The sequence below is a fragment of the Rhineura floridana genome, chromosome 4, assembly GCF_030035675.1.
Source record: "Rhineura floridana isolate rRhiFlo1 chromosome 4, rRhiFlo1.hap2, whole genome shotgun sequence".
In the NCBI taxonomy this organism is placed as follows: Eukaryota; Metazoa; Chordata; class Lepidosauria; order Squamata; family Rhineuridae; genus Rhineura; species Rhineura floridana.
The window spans coordinates 189,750,829-189,772,514 of record NC_084483.1 but is presented as its reverse complement, the minus strand read 5'-3'; the positions used below and the strand labels follow the sequence as shown (position 1 = coordinate 189,772,514).

Genomic DNA, 21,686 nt, shown 5'->3' with positions numbered 1-21,686 from the left:
CCGTATCATGTCTTGCCTTGCTTTATTTCCAGGGACTAACACACATTTATTCAGACACTGACTATGGCAGTAGCCAACCAGACTGCAGCCCTGTGCTACTGCTATCCAATCCCAAACATGTGGAAGCCTTGGTATGCAACTCTTATCCCAACAGCCCCATGTTGAGGTGGGAGTGAGCAGCCCTGGAAATGCTTTCAAACAAGTCTAGGAGCAGACCTAAAGCGAGCCTTGTGTGACGACATTTTCAGACGACATTTAATGATGAGCCAGAAAGAGTATCATGTAGTGCGCCTATAATTAAAATGAGTCCCCAGAGTCTGGATCAGCACTCTGCTGGTGCCCATTCTTTTACAGGTATCACCATCACCATCACCTCAGGCCTAATCTCTCAAGAGACTGCAGAGCATGCTCCAGCCAAATGACAGATAATCTAACCATCTCATAGCATTCTTCTCCATGCTGGCTTGGACTGAAAGGAGTTGTAGACCAAGATATCTAGGTTGGCGATGCCTACAATAATTATGTAAAACATTGAGATTTCAGTAATTTATAAAAATGTGTTTGTGTTCTTTTGCAGTCATGTATGTGTGCATTTCAGCTTCTAACCCAAGGATGGGGAACCTGTGGCCCTCCCTATGTTGTTGGACTCCAATTCCCGTCAGCCCCAGCCAGCATGGCCAATGGGGAGGGATGATGGGGAGTTTTGACTCTAGCAACATCTGGAGAGCCACAGGTTAGCGACCCCTGCTCTAACCACTATCAAATCTCGAGTCTAGGATCCAAACAACCTCATATGCATAAGGAAGGACTTCTACATGGACATTAATGCTTCTCCAGTTTCTGGATCCCAATCTAAGTTTATAATTCCGAGCACGCTAGGAAGAATCCAGAGAGCTATTCCATATGCAGAAAAAAGCTTCCACACACAAAACAGCTATCTCCTTGCACAAAGATGATTAAATAATTATCTCATTCAGCAGCCTGTTTTCACATGGCTCACTGTACTCGTACGTTTTCACATCCATGTAATAAACAGCACAGGCAACTCTCTGGATTTTGGCTATTTGCTTGGGAGCAAGTTTCATCTGCAGAATATTTAATCCCAAACTAATATGGACTGGGTTAGGACTGGGATCTGTGAATGTGTTTTATGTGGCGATACTATGCTAAAATGGACAAATAAAAGATGCACACCCAGTCAGATGGATGTGTGGAAGAAAGAGCACATGCAAAAGACCTTAGAAAGAGAACTATTGGTGAACTTTGGTCCCAAGATAGTTTTTCCTATTTGGAGCAAGGGCAACACTTATTCCATGCATTTCTAAAAACTAAATTGACCCCTTTTCAGCAAATGCCTAACATTTTGTAGTACAGTCATTGAACTGAAATACTTGTTCAATAATAAGAGTATAACACTTGATCCTCAGAGATACAGTGCCTTGCAGAAGTATTCAGACCCCTGACCAATGCTCTCATATTATTGAATTACAAATGGTACATTGTGATTTCATCCTGCATGATATTTTATTTTGAAACACTAAAACTCAAAATCAATTATTGTAAGGTGACATTGGGTTTATGTTGGGAAATGTTTGTAAGAAACAAAAAACTGAAATATGTTGCTTGTATCCTGTGCTGTGGAAGCTCCCAGTTTACACAGATGAAATAAACTGCCCTATCTAGGACACAGTCACCTTACCATTGGCCTCCACCTGTGAGCCATTAAAGTTGCTGTCACATTGTCAGGATAAAAACCCCACTGTTGAAGGATCATTGGTCAGGCTGCGGATCTGAAGGAAAATGAGACCAAAGAACATTCTACAGAAGTGAGAGATAATGTTAATACAAATGTATAGATTATGAAAAGGGTACAAAATAATATCCAAGTGTTTGAATATCCCAGTGAGCACAGCTGGATCAATAATCAGGAAGTGGAAGCTGCATCACACCACACAGGCACTGCCAAGAAAAGGCCGTCCCTCAAAACTCAGCATTCAAACAAGGAGACTTGTAAGAGAAGCCAAAGAGAGGTCAACAATCACTTTGAAGGAGCTATAGAGTTTATTTATTATTTGATTTATATCCCGCCCTTCCTCCCAGTAGGAGCCTAAGGTGGCAAACAAAAGCACTAAAAACAATTTAAAACATCATAAAAACAGACTTTAAAATATAATAGGACAAAACATCTTTAAAAACATCTTTTTAAAAAAAGTGTAGTGGCTGAGAGTGAAGTAATGGTGCACCAGTCAAAAATATCAAGAGCTCTCCATAACACTGGCCTGTATGGGAGGATGGCAAGAAAGAAGCCGTTACTCAAAAAGTACCATCTGAAAGCATGTCTGGAGTTTGCCAGAAAGCATGAGAGTGCCCCAGCTGCAATGTGGGAAAAGGTTTTGTGGTCAGATGAGACCAAGATAGAGCTTTTTGGCCAAAACTCAAACCTAACACTGCCCATGTCTCAAGACACACCATTCCTACAGTGAAGTATGGTGGTGGCACCATCATGCTGTAGGGATGCTTCTCATCAGCAGGAACTGGGCATCTTGTTAAAACTGAAGGAAGAATGGATAGAGCAAAATACAGGAAAATACTGCAAGAGAACCTGCTGCAGTCTACTAAAAAACTGAAGCTTGGGAAGAAATTCACTTTTTAGCAGGACAATGATCCCAAGCACAAGGCCAAAGCAACCTTGGAGTTGAATGTCCTACAGTGGCCCAGTCAAAGTCCTGATCTCAATCCCATTGAGAATCTGTGGCGCTCTTTGAAAATTGTGGTCCACAAGCGACATCCAACCAACCTGAACGACCTGGAGCGAAACTGCCAAGAAGAATGGGCCAAAATCCCTCCGACTCTGTGCAAAGCTGCTACATACCTACACCACAAGACTTAAAGCTGTTATTGCAGCGAAAGGTGGCTCTACCAAATATTAATGTGTGGGGGTTGTGCAAGCAACATGTTTCAGTTTTTTATGTTTCTTACAAACATTTCCCAACATAAAACCAATGTCACCTTACAATAACTGATGTTGAGTTTCAGTGTTTCAAAATCAAATATCATACAGAATGAAATTACAATGTACCATTTGTAATTCAGTAATATGAAAGCATTGGTCAGGGGTCTGAATACTTTTGCAAGGCACTGTACCTGAGCTTACTGGAGCTTACCGGAGCCACAGTGAGGCCTGGGAAACAGAACAGGTAGAGCTGTGGACATAGGTGAATTAAAAGATCTGACATGTAAAATAACTTTAAAAGTGCAAAACTGACTGAGGGGGAAAGGATAAAAGCCTACTCAACACAAAGGGTATAAAAAGTAAGTTGTGATATATAAATTGATGGAACTGTAAATTCAAGCATTTTAGAAAACAAAAAAAGCTTGTATACTCCAGACATTTCAAGCTGCAACAAGACCTCATGCAGATTGTACAAACAGGACACCACTGAAACATGCACACGCTTGAGAACAGAAAAGTGCTCACCTTCACCCTCTATGAATATGCAGCAACACCAAATGTTGAGTTTGAAAAAAACAGGGAGGACTGAATTGGCAACAGAATACATGAAATAACTCAAGAGCAAATAACTGCTCTGCAATAGCGCTATCACTTTCGACAGTTATTACATTGCAATTCCCTTCTTGCAAGAAACAGAGCAACTCTTATATCTAGAGCCAAAATAGCAACGGTAGCATTCTCCAAGTTCTCTTTAGAACAATTTGGCTAGTTATTCCCAATTTTTATTCAAATCAAATCTGGCTCTTAGGTTACAATCTCCTTGTTCTAGTGTATGATTAGAGCTTTCCCCCTTTTAGTTGGGAGAGTTGTATGCTTGTCTAGGGCTCTGTAATTCATGAGATGTAGTACCGAACATTTAGGCCAGGGACAGAGAAACTTTATCAGCCTGAAGGCCACATTTCCTTCTGCACAGCCTTGTAGAGGCCATAGGCCAGTTGCGGGTGGAGCGAAAGGCAAAAGTAGGTGCAGCAATACAGGTGAGTTTTACCTCTGTACGGTAGGTTAGTTTCTCACACACACACACACACACTCACACGAGAGCTCTCTGTCCTTCACCCAGGCAAGCAAGCAGCATAATGAAAGTTCAGGGGCACGTTCCAGCCAAGCAAAAACACTCAAGGAAGGTGCAAATCAGGGGCATGGCCCAGGAGAGTGTGTGGCCTGGAAAGAGTCCCAAGGATCATTTAGAGAGGCCTGGAGGGGCACAACCACAGTTTGTAATCAACCTCTTCCACCAAAGAGCTCAGAGGTGGTTATGCACGTCCCATGTGGTCTCCCATCTGAGAGATCCCAGGCCCGGCGTAAACTCACAAAACTGAACTACACCAGGTGATTTCAAAACATTATCTGGACACAGACTATTACATTCTTCATCCAAGCAGCTCAAGATGGCACAGACATGTTAGTCAAATTGGGGCAGGAACCATAGTTCAGTAGCAAAGCACATGTTCTGCAAGTAGAAGGCCTCAGTTTCAATCCCCGGCCTCAAGTAGCAAGTAATGAGAAATACCTCAGTCCCGGACTCTGGTGACCCATTGCCAAGCCAAGGGTAGGCAATACTGGGCAGATATGTGAAAAACAGCCGTAGGTCAGTAGCAGAACATCTGCTTTCAATGCATGAGGTCTTAGGTTTAATTCCTAGCATCTCTATGTAGGGCTGGGAAAAGAGTCTTGTCTGAAATCCTGGAGAGCAACTGCCAGTCAGTGTAGACAATACTGAGCTCAGTGGACCAATGGTCTGACTCTGTATAAGGCAGTTAGCTTCTTATGTTCCTTCCTATGTTCCTCTGCACAAATGTAGGATGTAAATAAAGGAACTCAGCAAGCTCCTTGGCATAACTAGTATTTGAACTCAGATCTCTCTGGCCCAAGTCCTAGGCTGTTTATGGTAATCAAACTAGGCTTGTTGGGGGGAAACTCAGCCTTCCTTTTTGAAATTAAAAATTCCTTGGTCCACATTTTGGTATAGAAAAACTCGACTGCTAACAGTTTAAAAAATAAGAGTCCTCCCTCCACCTTTTAAATTCATTCATTTGAGAACTTTGAAATTATTATTTATTTCATTCATCAGTCGCTTTATACAATGAAAGTGTCTCAAAGAACATAAGAAGAGCCTGCTGGATCAGGGCAATGGCCCATCTAGTCCAGTATCCTGTTCTCACAGTGGCCAACCAGTTGCCCATGGGAAGTCCACAAGCAGGACCTGAGTGCAAGAGCACTCTCCTCTCCTGCAGTTTCCATTAACTGGCACTTGCAAGCATACTGCCTTCGACTATGGAGGCAGAGCACAGTCATCATGGATAGTAGCCATTGACAGCCTTATCCTCCATGAATTTGTCTAATCCTCTTTTAAAGCCATGCAAGCAACTTAACAAAAATAAAACACACTGCACAAGAACAATTTAAAAACAGAAACATTTTAAAATGAGCAATACAAAGTACATAAAATGCCCATCCAACAACATAATGATGTCCTACTGACTCCACAAAAAGGTGAGCATCACCATAGGAGGCAACTTACTTAATCACTTGGGATAACTACATTCTTTGTCTGCAGCCTAAAAACTGACCAGGATAAGAACATAAGAACATAAGAAGAGCCTGCTGGATCAGGCCAGTGGCCCATCTAGTCCAGCATCCTGTTCTCACAGTGGCCAACCAGGTGCCTGGGGGAAGCCCGCAAGCAGGACCCGAGTGCAAGAACACTCTCCCCTCCTGAGGCTTCCGGCAACTGGTTTTCAGAAGCATGCTGCCTCTGACTAGGGTGGCAGAGCACAGCCATCATGGCTAGTAGCCATTGATAGCCCTGTCCTCCATGAATTTGTCTAATCTTCTTTTAAAGCCGTCCAAGCTGGTGGCCATTACTGCATCTTGTGGGAGCAAATTCCATAGTTTAACTATGCGCTGAGTAAAGAAGTACTTCCTTTTGTCTGTCCTGAATCTTCCAACATTCAGCTTCTTTGAATGTCCACGAGTTCTAGTATTATGAGAGAGGGAGAAGAACTTTTCTCTATCCACTTTCTCAATGCCATGCATAATTTTATACACTTCTATCATGTCTCCTCTGACCCGCCTTTTCTCTAAACTAAAAAGCCCCAAATGCTGCAACCTTTCCTCGTAAGGGAGTCGCTCCATCCCCTTGATCATTCTGGTTCATTCTGGTTGCCCTCTTCTGAACCTTTTCCAACTCTAGAATATCCTTTTTGAGATGAGGCGACCAGAACTGTACACAGTATTCCAAATGCGGCCGCACCATAGATTTATACAACGGCATGATGATATCGGCTGTTTTATTTTCAATACCTTTCCTAATTATCGCTAGCATGGAATTTGCCTTTTTCACAGCTGCTGCACACTGGGTCGACATTTTCATCGTGCTGTCCACTACAACCCCGAGGTCTCTCTCCTGGTCGGTCACCGCCAGTTCAGACCCCATGAGCGTATACGTGAAATTCAGATTTTTTGCTCCAATATGCATAATTTTACACTTGTTTATATTGAATTGCATTTGCCATTTTTCCGCCCATTCACTCAGTTTGGAGAGGTCTTTTTGGAGCTCTTCGCAATCCCTTTTTGTTTTAACAACCCTGAACAATTTAGTGTCGTCAGCAAACTTGGCCACTTCACTGCTCACTCCTAATTCTACGTCATTAATGAACAAGTTGAAAAGTACAGGTCCAAATACCGATCCTTGAAGGACTCCACTTTCTACAGCCCTCCATTGGGAGAACTGTCTGTTTATTCCTACTCTCTGCTTTCTGCTTCTTAACCAATTCCTTATCCACAAGAGGACCTCTCCTCTTATTCCATGACTGCTAAGCTTCCTCAGAAGCCTTTGTATGTCATAAGATGCTTTGATGTACTTTTATGAAAAGTGTGGCTTATACATATTTAAATACATAAATAAATATAGGGAGAGGAATTCATCTTATTTGTTCCTTCAAGTCAAATTCATTCACTGACATGGAAACTCATTCGTTCCTTTATATGAAAACTATCATCTCCTCCTACTGTTCTGGAGCAGATGTGGAATTTTGCCACTCTCTACTTCATTTCATAGATTCACGATTATGGTTTCTAAAGTGTCCAGCATTCCATATTCACAGACTACAGAATTCTGAACTGAAACCTCTGTGGCCAAAAACACCTAACACCTCAAATATAATTACTGGACCTAATTTTGGCTTTTGTGCTTTTAAACACAAAAATAAATTTCAGGGTCAAGGGAAGAGCTAGAGTAATATTTCCTTCTAAAATAACAGGCATACAAACAGCTCCTGCTTTTGCAATCATGAAGAGACTAACACTTCATCAATGTACTTGTCTGTGCTTCCTGTGGATAGAGAGTAGAGTGTACTGGCATCTTGTGTGAAGCTGAAAACAAGAAATATATGCAGTACATACTGTAGGTGGTAATGCAATGGGCCAGTCCTAAGGTGCTGTGTAGGGATGAGAAGAGAAAGTAAGCAAATAGCTAGCTTCACATGCAGTGACAAACCACATACCTTGGTATTAAGTGACCAAGCCTGAAGTCCACAAACTCCATCTTCCCTTTATGATAATTAGGTTACTTCTGCTTTAGCAGAAACAATAGGTTGCTGCTACATTTGAACTACCTAACTATAGTTTGCATTTGATCTCCAAACCAAGACTGCAAACCAGCTTCAATGTGTGTGCACAATTCCGGTTTGTAGGTCATGCACAAACCATAGTTTGCTGGTTAGCATTGATTGATAAACTATGGTTTATGCAAACCAGGAAGTGACTAGTAAAATAAGCATGAGTGGAGAGGGAGTGTTTGAGCTTTGGTCATGCAACACTGAACTATGGTTTGGCATTACATGTGAGCTTAGCCTCTGCGTTGGACCTTTGTGTTTTAACTGCTATACTAAAATGTGCTATTAATGAAATGGTGTAGGTACGTATCAGAAGATTCCTTAGCTAGTTCAGAGAGACACAAGGCCTTGATTTTTATGAGATGTGAATGAAGACTGTCATCTGCTTCTCCAGTCTTTCCGCTGTGCACCTCCCACTCTACAATACACTGTGCCATTTATAACAAGGACAGGCCACCTACCCGACACTGCTGCTCATATTCTTTAATGATTTTGGCAAAGTGTTCTTCTTGATCAAAGAGCTCTGTGCTGTGTGGATTCAGTAGTCCCAGCTAAAGCCACCAAAGATGTTTAAGAGAAAGAAAGAAAGAAAGAAATGGGATTAATGGAGAAATTATTTTGTATCTTCACTCACTACTTAGTTGGGGCCAACGTATTCAGAAGTGGAAGGCTAGACTTTAAATAAGTTTTATTTCGAAGCTCCATCAGTTTCAAGAACACTTAATTTCAAATACATGCTTTTTTCTTTTTTGCAATAAGAAACTAAAATAAGAGCACAGCTGAAAGTTAACTGAAATAGGCCAAAATCCTATGCAGAGATCTGCGCCAGAATCTGGAAGAAATGAAGTCTGAAGACTAGTGGTCAAACAACAGAATCCCAGGCTTGTCTTTTTTTAAAAAAATGTGAGTGGGGGCAGAAAAGGGTAGCTCACTGAGGCATTTCCCAATCAAGCTAGGTGGGGAAACTGCCCATTTGGCCCACAAGGCCGTTTTTGCCAAGCCACACTGACCTGACCTATGCCTGGTGTCATATAGGATGCCATGGGGCAGGCAAAGAAACCATGGGGCAGGTAAAGTCCCAAGACCAGCTGATTGTCAAGACTTACAAAATGCCAGAAACAGAGCTATGCAAGCCCCAATGGTCAGCCAATTGTCAGGGATTCCACTGCTCCATGCGGCCCTTTGCAAGCCCTAATGATCGGCTGATTGTCAATGTGGGCAAAAGTGAGTCACCTGACATTACTGTGACTTCAGGTGACAGAGAGGAAGGCAGCCCTGCCCACCTATCAAACTTGGCCTATTGGGTGTGGGAGATAAGGATTCGATCCACTGACCAGATCTAGTTCCCCATCCCTGAATTAGGAGACGGCATCCAGTTGCTAGATATTTAGGTCCTGTCACTAGATTTGTGTGTGTGTGTGTGTGTGTGTGTGTGTGTGAGTGTGTGTGAGTGTGTGTGAGTGTGTGTGAGTGTGTGTGAGTGAGTCAGTGAGTGTGTGTGTGTGAGAGAGTGTGTGTGTGTGTGTGAGAGAGAGAGAGTGTGTGTGTGTGAGTGAGAGAGAGAGAGAGAGAGAGAGAGAGAGAGAGAGAGAGAGAGAGAGAGAGAGAGAGAGAGAGAGAGAGAGCAAAATGGATCCCAAGGAGGACTGGAATAACATAGGCCTTCGCCAGAACCTTCATGCCTTGATTACATTATTGGGATCATCTGGGCATATCTTGGAGGAATCTGTAGGTGCAACAATGGAGGGAGGATCAATCACCTGGAGAAGTGCAGTAGATAAGAACATAAGAACATAAGAAGAGCCTGCTGGATCAGGCCAGTGGCCCATCTAGTCCAGCATCCTGTTCTCACAGTGGCCAACCAGGTGCCTGGGGGAAGCCCGCAAGAGGCCACCAACCACTCATTAGGCACATTTCATGTTGCCTAGAAGGCGACGATGAAGCCATCAACAAACGTCTGTCCTGCTTTCTCGTGATTCTACTGATCATTAGCATTCCTTTCGTTTATTTTTTGAGCTGCTTACATTGCTAGCTGTGCTATTAGGTGGGGGATTGTTTTGATAATTTTATTGTCTTTCAAAATTACTCTCTTCATAAACCAGCTTGAGCACTTTTTAAGCTAAAAAGGTGGGATATAAATCTCTTAAACAAAATACACTATGACACCTCGCATCCATCCCAGCAGAAACCAGAACCTCCCAAAAAGGAAAAGGAGGAGGGCCAGTAAACATTCAGGGAGTTGATCCAGCAGTCCTTGGTTTAATTACAAATTTGATCAGGAGGTGGTAAGGGGCTGGCTGTCACTTGCCAGACAGGCCCCACATTTTGCTCCTCTCTTTGAGAATCAGCTAGTCAATAATATTTACAAAGCCAGGGTCCAAACGAAACCAATTAAAGATGGAAAGTATAAAGGAAAAGCAGTAATGGACGAGATGAGTGAATGTCAAATAAATAACGGGCTGACCAAAGAAAAGAGAAAATTGCGTTAATAAAGAAAGATCTCCTTCAAATAGGACTGGTAATAAGTGGGAAAATAGTGGAAATCACTATATAAGAGACTATAATCTTGTGCCCCTGCAACAAATGTACTAGTAGCATTTATTTTAATAAGGCACATGTCGATTGCATGACTGACTACAATAGAGGACACACTGCACTTGTTTTCCACACTGGCCAAGAGGCACAAGCAGCACTTTGCAAGCCTCAGCTACTAAATCATTGAAGAAAACATTCGTCATATCAGTAAGAAGCTACCTTTTCTTTCAACATGAAATCAAGATCCTTCTGAAGGTTTAGAACTTGTTTTTCAGACTCAGACAGCTTTTGAACCACTTCAACAACTTCACTTTGTAAGCGACTATTCTCCTTTTAAAACAAAACAAAACAAAAAAGGGGGGAAAGGGTAATTGAAATTGCATACATACGCTAATTAAACACGACACTTTTTGAAATTACCGAGCAAGAGGGGAACAACAACATTCTGGATACAGAAGTGTTTCCCCCACTCACAACCAATAATGTGAAGTCTCCCCTCAGTCAGTGAGGGCCCCCAATCCTGAAGGCAGCATTTTTAAGATGCCTTCTGATAGGAAGAGGAGAGGAATAAGAAAGTAAGCTTCCACCAGCCCCACTTTTATGATGGTGAATCTCTCAAAACAGTGGGTTAGATGCATTTAAAAACAAAACATAACTTTCTAGCCCTCATGGGTGCAGATGAAAGTGTAGGGATAATGCCTGGTGAAGTCTCTAGAAGTCAAGCTACTAAACTAAGGATTTGCAGTGCTCAGGGACAGGGCTACAGTATAGTGTTGATAGTCACGGGAAGGAGCAAAGAGATATACAAAAGCAGACCTAGTTGGTCAAATTGACAGAAAATGCACACTAGAATTTTTTACTTAATCTATACTATTAGCAGAATTTAGCTGTCCTCAAGGCAGTATGCCATTGTTGCTGTTGTGTTCTAAAGTCCAGATATGAACAGCCCTGCTACATGCTGCATCAGTTATTCTGGGCATAAGCAGATGCTCTGTGAATCCTTACCTTGATCACTAAGGTCAGCTTCTCCTTCAGGCTAGACTCTTCCTCTTGGAGAGATTTTATGTCTGCTTCTAACTTGGTTCTCTGATGGTTCAATTGTTGCCAGAGTAACTCCCTTTCCATCTCTACTTCAGACTTCATAACAGTCAGCTTTCCTCTGTAATCTTGCTCAAGGTCTCTGTGAGATACAAGCACTTGCTATGGCCTCATCAATAAAATACCAGTGTGAAAAATGCTTCTGAAAAAATATTCCCCATGAAAATTGACCATAAATTCAGAATATTATCAAAATGTTATCCATAATCATATTCTGCCCTCCATTTTCATGTGTGGGTCAGGCCACACATAGCAACATTACAGATGGATGTTCCATGTAAAAAAAACAGAGGTCTGTATCCAACACACTCATTCCGTTAGCACAAGGATTTACCCTTGCACAACAAAACTTTACCCCTCTCCTCCCCCCATGCCCTCCCCAAACCGCTTTAGAGCAGTCTTTCCCAATCTTTGGGTCCCCGGATGTTGCTGGACTACAACTCCCATTGGCCCCAGCCAGCAGGGACAACAGCCAGGAATCATGGGAACTGTAAAAAATTCCAGTGACTGAATGTGGGACCTTCATGTGCTCTACAACTGAGCGAAGGGTCTCTCCTCTTTCCTCCATTTCTCCCTGGACTGCAAACTGTGCTAACCTCTGCCTACTTCCATAAAAGGCTAGAGGCTGCTAGGAAAAAAATTCAAGCTGCACTGTGTTCCCACATGCAGACCTTCCACATGGGTAGCGGTATTCAAAGTTCTTCATATCCCTTACAGACATGCCACAGCAAAGCCTAACAAGTAGAAAAAACTCCTAGGTGCATGTACAGAGATTTATTGAAGCAATTCCAACTTCTACTACACTACTTTGCTCTTCAGGAAGTTAGCCAATTAAAATACTGGAAGAAAAGCAAAGTATCCAGATGTGTGTTTTGTCCATCACAGCAAATCTCTACTCCATCGTTTTCACTGCAATCAGTAGGAAAACAAGGAAGAAAAAGCACATCAACAATGCAGGCATTTCGAAAACGAGTTTTATATGGAGTTGACCTCTCTGCATACGCAATTTTGTAAAGATTGGTTAGATGGCTTATGCTGTGCTGTTCCTCTGTTGCTTACTCTTGTGCAAAACAAGTGCAAAAAGGTGGGCCATTCACTGGTTAGTGTGGTGGGCCTGTCTTTCACATCCCTCCTTGTTCATGTACACACCATAAACCCGGTCAGAGAATGACACCAAAAAGCTGGTTCACATACTTGAGTTTACTCTCATTGTGGTGCTCCAAAGCACTGTTGTGATCATCCACCTCCTCAAAAAGCTGCAAGTTCCGCTTTTCCACCTTCTCCAGTTCAGCTCTGGCTTTGTCTCTCTCAATGGAGATTTGCTCCACCTGAGCCCTGCAGAGACAGCGAAATTTTCAGTGCTCTTAACGATGCATCCCAAATGATCTGGAAACATCTTTCTGTTCAGTTTCTCTCCTACCCTTTCCCATGGGACCAGTGCAAAAGAACAGCAGTTCCTTGTTTTTATTTAAACCCAAGTTAAAACGACATGTATTTGTTGAACAGAAATTAAGATTAACCCTAAACCTTGTGCAGATTTTGCCCAGCCTTTAGGACAAGGGAGCCCTCAAATTGTGGGGAGATATGGAAGGAGAAATTCAATGCATAAATAAAGGTTAGCCCGTTCTTATGCATCACATCACAAGCTACTTTGGGTAGATTTCTATGGGAGAATGTATTCATTTTTGTATTGTGGAAATAGCTACTCTTTTTTTTTTTTGCCCGGGGTGTGTGTCCCCTATCCCAATACACTCTAAACAGTGAAGCGAGATCAAAGTTCTAGCATGTAAACTGAGTTATACACAAACATAGGAAGCTGCCTTCCTTGGCCCATCTAGCTCAGTATTGTCCACACTGACTGGCAGTGGCTGTCCAGGGTTTCAGGCAGGGGTCTCTCCCAGCCCTAACAGAAGATTCCAAGGATTGAACCGGGGACCTTCTGAATACTAAGCAGATGTTCTACCACTGAGCTACAGCCATTCCCAAAATGTGTGAAGGGGGTCAAAAACTTCCACCTTCACCACTTGCCCCCAAAAGCCAAAGCAACAACTAGTTACTCTAAACGGTGAAGTTCGTGTCTGTAGGAAGCAAAAGCTGCCTGCTGAAGTCCACTCTTGGAAGACATTAGCTCCTCATCAAGGGCCATAGACAGCTCCAAGAGGTTAACTCTCTCCTCCATGTTGAAATCCAGACTCTATAACAAAAAAATGCAAAGAACTTCTCAAAACTCAAGGGAAATTTAAGTCAGCAGGTTCCAAAATCTTCTACCATCAATATTTATTAAATGCCAGCATGCTAGGCTCTGTATACAGAACTGGCAATAGACACAGTCGGAGCAATTGGGTTAACAATCCAAGACTGACTGGACGAGAGTATGAAGAATAGGAAGAGGGAGACAAGAGTGCTCCGGAAGAGGCTTGGTAGAAGTGTGGCATTGATAAGGAGATGGCTTAATAGAGAAGGCAAAGCTCTTTTAGCAGGGGTAGCCAATATGGCACCTTCCAGATGTTTTGGACTACAACTCCCATCACCCTTGATCACTGGCCAAGCTAGCTGGTGGCTGATGGGATTTGTAGTCCAAAATACCTGCAGGGTACCACCTTGGCTGTCCCTGCATTTAAGCCATCAGAAGAACCCTCTGGCAGAAGAAAGGCAAAAAGGGCCAGCAACAGATTAATTTATGCAGAATGGAGCAAAGAACACAAGAAGGGGGATAAGTTAGATTCCTAGAGTTCTTTTGCAGGGTGCCACAGTTTAACTAGTTTCAGAGCAGCTTAAAAATGTGTATTGTGGATGCTAACTTAAATTTCTGTCTAATTCAAAGAAAGATGCTGCAATTCATCAATAGGATTTTCACTGGGAAGCTTGGAGGGGGGAGAGGGGAAAAGAGTCTTTGTCTGGGGACAGAGGGAAGCCAAAGTGAAAGTAATTCACGAGAAACCAAAGTGCTTGTAATTTGCAGGTGGACAGTTAATGAGAAGCTATAGAAACCTTAAGAATCTCCTTGCAGTTTTCAACCCCTTCCTGGGCCCAGATGGAGACAACTTGCTCAGGACTTGCAAATCCAGTGCCGTCATCAATGCTGGCGAAAAGATTCAAAGCCACAGAGGCAGATAAGAAAGACGGAGTTGAACTTCGACGCCCCCTGTCTTTGCTAATCTGGGGGCAGAGGACGGAGGAAAGAGATGGAAAAAAAGGAAAAGTGAGTTTGGCCAAGTGACGAATTCAGAGGAACCTAAAAAGCAACATGTTTTCACTAATGCAGAAAATCCTAAACACATCCAAAAACGAAGAATGTGTCATGTTCACAGCTTGCATTTCAATATCAGGTTTGCATTTTAACATCAGTCCTGTTCCTATGTAAAACTAACAAGAGCCTTTACAAAGCCTAGCAGAAGGCATCTTAAAAGCTTGCCTCTGTTTAAACCAATCCTATCATCCTCCACCCAAACAGAAGAAACTTGCTTCAAGCTGTGAACAACAGAAGGATTATATAGCAGCCCGTTGCATGTAGCCCATCCGAACTCCATAAACAGTGTCCTTTTTTTGTTGTTTTTATCCCCACCATTGGAAAGCTGCTTATTATACCAATGATATTCTGGGTACATCAACTTGGGCACTTAGGATTTCCTGCACCACCTGTTTTTCCTAGGATGTATTTGCTTCACCTCCTATTGGATGGAACTACTGTTCAGGGTTCTATTTCCAGGTTTTATCTCTGGCAAGAGAGTCTCTGATTAAATAGGTACTAGGCCATATTGCACTAGATTATGCTTAGAGCAGCCATGTCTCAGCTGCAGTTCAAAGTAAAGAGGAAGCTCAAAAGTCTTGCTACATGTAGAAAAGCTTCCCGTGCAGCCTTTTTGACTCTGACACACACTGGATTGCACCCAGAGCTTTCTTAGGACACTAGGCACATTTCTATGACCATGCATTACTATTTTATTTCTGCTGCAACTGTTTGCATTTCTGCAGGGAGTTTGACACGCACACACTTTTGAAATGGCATCATCAAGCAGGTTAGAAAAGATAAACGAGAGAGCCCACATGTCACTCAAATACTTCAGATTCAATTATTGAGATGAGGAGCACTACAATCTGCCTTTGCTTTCCAGGGATCATAAAAGCAGAGTGCAAAATGAAAGCATTCCTTGCCTTTGAGAATCTTCCAGGGCACTTTTAACATTTGATGGCCAGATCTCTCTGGCCTCAAAAACCATGGCTTCCCATTATGCGAGTGACTTGCTGCTAGCATGGCTCCCTCCTCCCTCTTTCATACACCAGGAGGAGGAGAAAATGGGAAGCTTCTGCTTCCAGTTTTGAATTAACCACAGTTTGCTGTAACCTTCAAACTTTGGGGACTGTGGTTTGTTTAAGCCATGGTTAGTGAGAACAACAAAGGATCAAACAATGGTTTCAGATCCTGCATTATTCTCAGTAATTATACTTTAAACAAGCCACAGTTCTCCCAAATTTGGAGGTCACTAGGAATGGTGATTAGTTAAAAACAGGAAGCAGATGCTTCCAATCTTTTCCTTGGCACATGAAAGTAGAGGGGAGAGCATGCTGCAACTTGGTCACATAGTATTAAACCACGGTTTCCCATTGCATGCGTGTCATAAGAGTCATAACATTGCTCTGTGTGAAAATGCAACAGGTGGAAGTTATCTGAATGGCTTCAAGAGATTTTAAATCTTCAACCAAAGTTTTTGAACAAAGTCTCTCTTAGAAATTATGCCTCAGTAGTCACCTGATGGGATGGTGATCTTTGACATCTTGGTTTGAGAGGTGTAGAAGAAACTGGACAAAGAACAAGGCTGTGGTTGAACAAGCCAAGCTGGAATTCCTTTAAACTTATTCTGCCATCTCCATCACTATCCAACTGATTAAACAATTCTTCAAGATCCTGGAGAAAACATTTTTTTAAAACTACTATATCACAAGTATCCAACTTAATACATTAAAAAAAAACACTTTAAGATTTGAACAATTTTATGCTGCCCACAAAAGACAAAATATTGTATTTTATGCTAATTTATCTTGTAGATCAGTTGCCCTTGGAAGCAGAAAAAGTTTGCTCAAAAGAAATTTTTTGCTGCCCAGTCATTAAGAAGAATAAAATGCCTTTTGGAAGTTGAACCTACTAAAAGGAGAGAAACAAACAACACAAGTACTTCAGCCTCCAAATAATAAACCCACACACACACACAAAATATATCACTTTGCTCCAAGGGAACCAGTAGCTAGTCCACAGTAGCCACTTACCAGGTTCTGACCCAAGTTTAGTAAGTCTATCCAACCAGAAAGGCTGGGAAAGGTAACACTAAAGGCGCTTTCAAGTTATTGCCACCCAGAGGGCAACTGCTGCAGCACTATTGCCCCTGCCACCTTTTCTGCTGTAAAAGCTGCAACACCACCTTGGAGTTCTTTCTGGCCAATTTTTTTACTTTTATTTAACAAAATGTATATACTCCTTGACTGCAAGAAAAAACCTCTAAGCAGTTTATAAACCAAGAAAGGAGAATTGTGACACTACTACATATGTAGGAAAAGTATATGGAAAGATGCCAGTATGGTACAATATTATTTTATTTTATTTTATTTATTTGTATCCCGCCCTTCCTCCCAGCAGGAGCCCAGGGCAGCAAACAAAAGCACTGAAAACACTTTGAAACATCATAAAAACAGACTTTAAAACACATTAAAACAAAACATCTTTAAAAACATTTTTTTTAAAAGCCTTCAAGACATCTTTAAAAAAAAAGGTTGAAAAACATATTAAAAAGCAATTCCAACACAGATGCAGGCTGGGACAAGGGCTCAACTTAAAAGGCTAGTTAAAAGTGGAAGGTCTTCAACAGGCGCCAAAAAGATAACAGAGATGGCACCTGTCTAATATTTAAGGGTAGGGAATTCCTACCCTTAAATATTAATTAATTAGAGTGTCAGTCTAGGACTGGGAAGATCCAGGTTCGAATCTCCACTGGTCAGGAATCTCACTGGGAAACATGGGCCAGTTACTCTTTCAGCATAATTTACTTCACGGAGATGTTGTGTGGATTAAATGGAGTGTGTGCGGGGGGAGGGGAGAACAATGTTCATTAACCTGAAGAAGAAAAGGCTATAAATGTAATAAATATTGACAGGAATAGGCTTTCAGACTTATTTATAAGGCTGACCCCATACAGGGCTGTTGTAAAGATTACTTAAACATCATAGGTGAAGTGCCTTGAATATTTGGATGTGCTGTTTAAATGCCAAGTAGTCTATGCATAGCCACCATTTTCACATTCATTGGCCAAGCAAAGTTTCCAAAAGTTAAATTTAGCCAACCTCTTTTTCCAGTTCTTTGAGTCCAACGTTCTTACAAACGGCAGCCAGCTCTTGTTTGTTAAGGTACCCATTCTTTCCAATGCCAAGGTCTTCCCAAATGTCCCGGACCTGATTCTCAGTCATGTCAAAATATGATGTGGAGACTTTTCTGGGGCCATCACAGAGGCCATCATCCCAGGTGCAAATTCGGCCTATAAAACAGAACAAATGTCCACTAGGTAAACAGCCCTGTATTTTATCTCTAAATTATTCTGTCAGGCATAGAAAAGACTGCTCCTTCTTTCACCCACTTAATGGAGAATCCTACTGTTAAGCTTTTACTCTTCTCCTTAGAATTATTTTTTCAAATTGCTTCCCCCAATATTTGCCATCAACACGTGTCCCATATAATCTATAAGCTATAATCATCCATTGATCTGAGAACCTTTGGGAACAAAATGTACCAAGTCATCTCCCCCTTCCAAATCTCTAATTTGGCATTGTTTCCAATGTCTATAGGGTCTCCACTGTATATGAGAATACTTAACATAATGAAATAAAATTTTATTTTTCCAGGAATACTTGGCAGCATTATAAGGAGCAGATTTATCTGTCTGTCTCAACAGTCGCCTTCATCTTCTCCTGCAATTTCAAAAACACCATAGCCAACTAGTTTTTCAGGGTACATGTTAGCCACTGATCCCTGTGACAAATTTGAGCAAAGAACATTTTAGTTTCATTGGTTTTTAAGAACTAATGAAATAAGCACACTGATATGCTGAAGTCATGAAGTTGCCTTACACTGTGTTGGACCAATGGTCAAACTGACCTATGAGAAGGACCACAGCTCAGTGGCAGAGTTTCTGCTTTGTATGCAGATGGTCACATGTTCAATCCCCGGTATCTCCAGAAAGGGCTGGAAAGGACTCCTGTCTGAAATCCTGGAGAGCTTCTGCCAGTCAATGTAGACACTATTGAGCTAAGGTGGACCAATGCTCTAACTTGGTATAACACAGCTTCCTATTCCTGCTCTGTCTGGCAGTTGCTCTGCCTGAGGAAGAGGTTGTTTCCTTCACCTGCAACCTGATCCTTTTAGGTGGAAATATCTGCAAAGGATGTGCTCCATCACTGAACTATCATCCCTTCTGTAAAGCCACCTCTAGAAATCATATGATGAGCATGGAAGTAAAGGAAGAAAATCTGCCTTGTACTTCTATCTCCAGCAGGATTTTTTAAACTAAAATATCTGTTCCATTTTTTTAATAGGTAGTTTGAGTTTAGATTTTTCCCACCTTGACCCTCAAACTTCTCGTGCTGTTGTTCTTTCGTGCTTTCAGCCTCTTCATCTGATTTAAGGCTCTGAAAATAAGAGAAGGATTAAATATTTTATTACATCATGTGATAACCCTAACCCTCAAAGTAATACAGTCCACACATGATCAATTCTACTTTTTTTTTAAATCACGCATTAACCCACATGCCACTTGTTCACAGAGAAGTGGATTTTCCAACACCTCATACACCTCATACCACAATCATAATTCTTTAATGCACAGGTGGCCAAATGAGATGCCATCAAAGCAGATTCTGAAAATCCACATCTTTGTTACTGAATGCTGGCCAGGTTTTGGGAATTTCCAAACTTTTGGGTGAACACGAACTATTAAAGAAGCCTCAGAGATTTAAAAGGCTGGTTTTCTTAGGCCCCATCTGCTCTATACATTTAAACCACTATGATACCACTTTAAACAGTCATGTCTTCCCCCAAAGAACCCTGGGAACTGCAGTTTGTTAAGGATGCTCACAGAGGTACAATTCCAAGAGTTCCTTGGGAAGAGGGGTCAACTGATAAACCACTTTGGGAATTGTAGCTCTATGAGGGGAATGAAAGGTCTCCTAACAATCTTCAGCACCCTTAAACTACAGCTCCCAGGGGTCTTTGAAGGAAGCCATGACTGTTTAAAGGGTTATGATACCACTTTAAATGTATAGCGCAGATGAGGCCTCAGTCAAGTCAAGCCACTACAAAAATAGTATTCAGTGAAAATCAAGAGACTCAGCTGGATTGGGGTGTGTGTGTTCAATTCAGACTTACCTCCACACTCTCCAAAGATGCCGAGTGTCTCAACTGACTTTTCACGTTTGCCTTTGCTTGCTGCTCTTGCAAATACTTGGGGGTTTCCAGCTTTGTGCCCTGGAGTTCTGGCCTTGTCCGGCGGCCGTACCACTTGGCCCCATTGATGTATTTGGGCTCCACTCCCTCTGGAACAGCTAAGGGTTGGAAACAATTGTAGATCTGATAGAATCATCAGTTTGATTGCAGCTCTGCTCTACTCTATAGCAAACTTAGCTTCGTGGTCAATTCCCATTTTAGCCAAAGGGCATAAAAGCAGGAAATCCAAAACAAATATTTTAGCCCCTCATTCTTCACCCACCTGGCTCCAAGTAACTGCTCTCATCATCAGAAAGCCCAAGATTGATGCTTGAGGACAATACGGTCACAAAGCCTTCCTTAAACTCTTCAAAGTTAACCTAGGAGCAGACAGACAGGACACTGTTAAGTCTGGTGCTTAGCAGGAAGAAAATTTCTCCTGTTTCCTTTCTACCTTCACCCTAGGAGAAGACAATGCTAAGTCCCCAGCAGAATTGTGCTGTCATACAGTTACTCCAAAACCATATAGTTCTTTATTTCATTCATGAATCATTCCCCATGAAACATCCCAAAGCGATTTACAATTAACGTAGATAAAACAATTACAGATATAAAAACAGTTAAAACATACACATACAACATTAAAAACAATTACAAATATAAAAACAGTTTAAAACAGTAGCATGTACATAAAATCAATTCAAATCCAAGACAGATATGATCTGGATAAAGATTTTAGAAGGCTTGTTGAAAGAGGAATGTCTTTAGCTAGCATCAAAAAGGACAGCAGAGAAGGGGCCTGTCTGATATGCAGTGGGAGGGAGTTCCAAAGGTTAAGTGTTGCCACACTAAAGGCTGTCATGCTAAATTTTAGCCATGACAGAACTTGCTTGCGCTTCTTGTGATCATTATATTTTGCACCACAGAGACTGCACTGGTACTCCAGCTTGAAGGAGACACCCTAGTCCTGCCACTTCACTGATAATATTTGGATGACAGAGTCACGTGGGGTTTCCAGGTTCATGTGGGTACTACCCGCCCCAGCTTCACTAAAGGGAATAATGCAATGCATGTAATAACTGCATCCTGCATAAGACCAAGCCATAGGGAAGTAGCAGCCAAGCTGCACAGGTAACATATGAATAAGAGAACTTTGCTAATGGGCACATCCACACCATACATTTAAAGCACAGAAATCTCCCAAAAATCCCGGGAACTGCCGTTTGTTAAGGATGCTGGGAACTGTAGCTCTGTGAGGGATTAAATTACAGTTCCCAGGATTCTTTGGGGGAAGCCATGTGCTTTAAATGCATGGTGTCAATGTGACAAAAGTCTCAGAGACAAAATTTTATTCAGCTGACAGGAATTAATCTGATATTCATCAGCTTTTGGGAATGAGCAATCCACACATTCATTTTGCACTACAGAGACTGCTCTGGTGCTCCGGATTGAATGAGAGACACCAGCATGATTGTGCGCATCAGATTCTGGCTGTCTAAAAGGGGATTGTTGACTGCTAAATTCTTACAGTCTCCACTGCTAGAAATCTTAACAGTCCCACAGCACCCTGGAAGACAATCTTATTCGGCCACGAGTGATCGCCAATGAATGAATGAAATGAATGAGTCAACCAGCCAAAAGTTTATCCAGTCTTCTCTGGCTCTTGATTATCCAGGTATGTGCAGATGCCACCTGAACATTAATCCTCTCATTTTCAAAGAAGATTACCCTTGGAATTACAGTTTTATTTAGATAGTTAACATTAGAAATTTTGGTAGATATATTGCAGCAGAGTGCAGAAATAACTGGTTTCTTAAGACTGGTAATTGAAAGGGAAAAAATTAAGGTTTATTATTACAAAGAGGTAAAGTCATTCATGCTGAAGCCACCATGCGGCCTGCACTCAGGGAACCACTACTAACTGAGGAGGAATCAATAGTGGGAGGAATAGACTGCCTCT

The 21,686-nt window shown here is 41.8% G+C and overlaps 1 protein-coding gene across 6 annotated transcripts in view; it reads right to left on the bottom strand.

The window, feature by feature from the left end:
• NINL (ninein like) overlaps positions 1–21,686 on the bottom strand; it is a 63,200-nt gene that overhangs the window by 20,118 nt on the left and 21,396 nt on the right. For all 6 annotated transcript variants that reach the window (XM_061625615.1, XM_061625614.1, XM_061625619.1 and 3 more), the window contains 11 exons: positions 20,010–20,106; positions 19,670–19,845; positions 18,867–18,933; positions 17,596–17,786; positions 16,013–16,168; positions 14,254–14,421; positions 13,320–13,456; positions 12,457–12,597; positions 11,170–11,344; positions 10,384–10,494; positions 8,091–8,180 (listed from right to left, as the gene is read on the bottom strand). In XM_061625615.1, the coding sequence (XP_061481599.1) occupies positions 8,091–8,180; positions 10,384–10,494; positions 11,170–11,344; positions 12,457–12,597; positions 13,320–13,456; positions 14,254–14,421; positions 16,013–16,168; positions 17,596–17,786; positions 18,867–18,933; positions 19,670–19,845; positions 20,010–20,106 (1,509 nt within the window). The remainder of the gene's footprint in view (positions 1–8,090; positions 8,181–10,383; positions 10,495–11,169; positions 11,345–12,456; positions 12,598–13,319; positions 13,457–14,253; positions 14,422–16,012; positions 16,169–17,595; positions 17,787–18,866; positions 18,934–19,669; positions 19,846–20,009; positions 20,107–21,686) is intronic.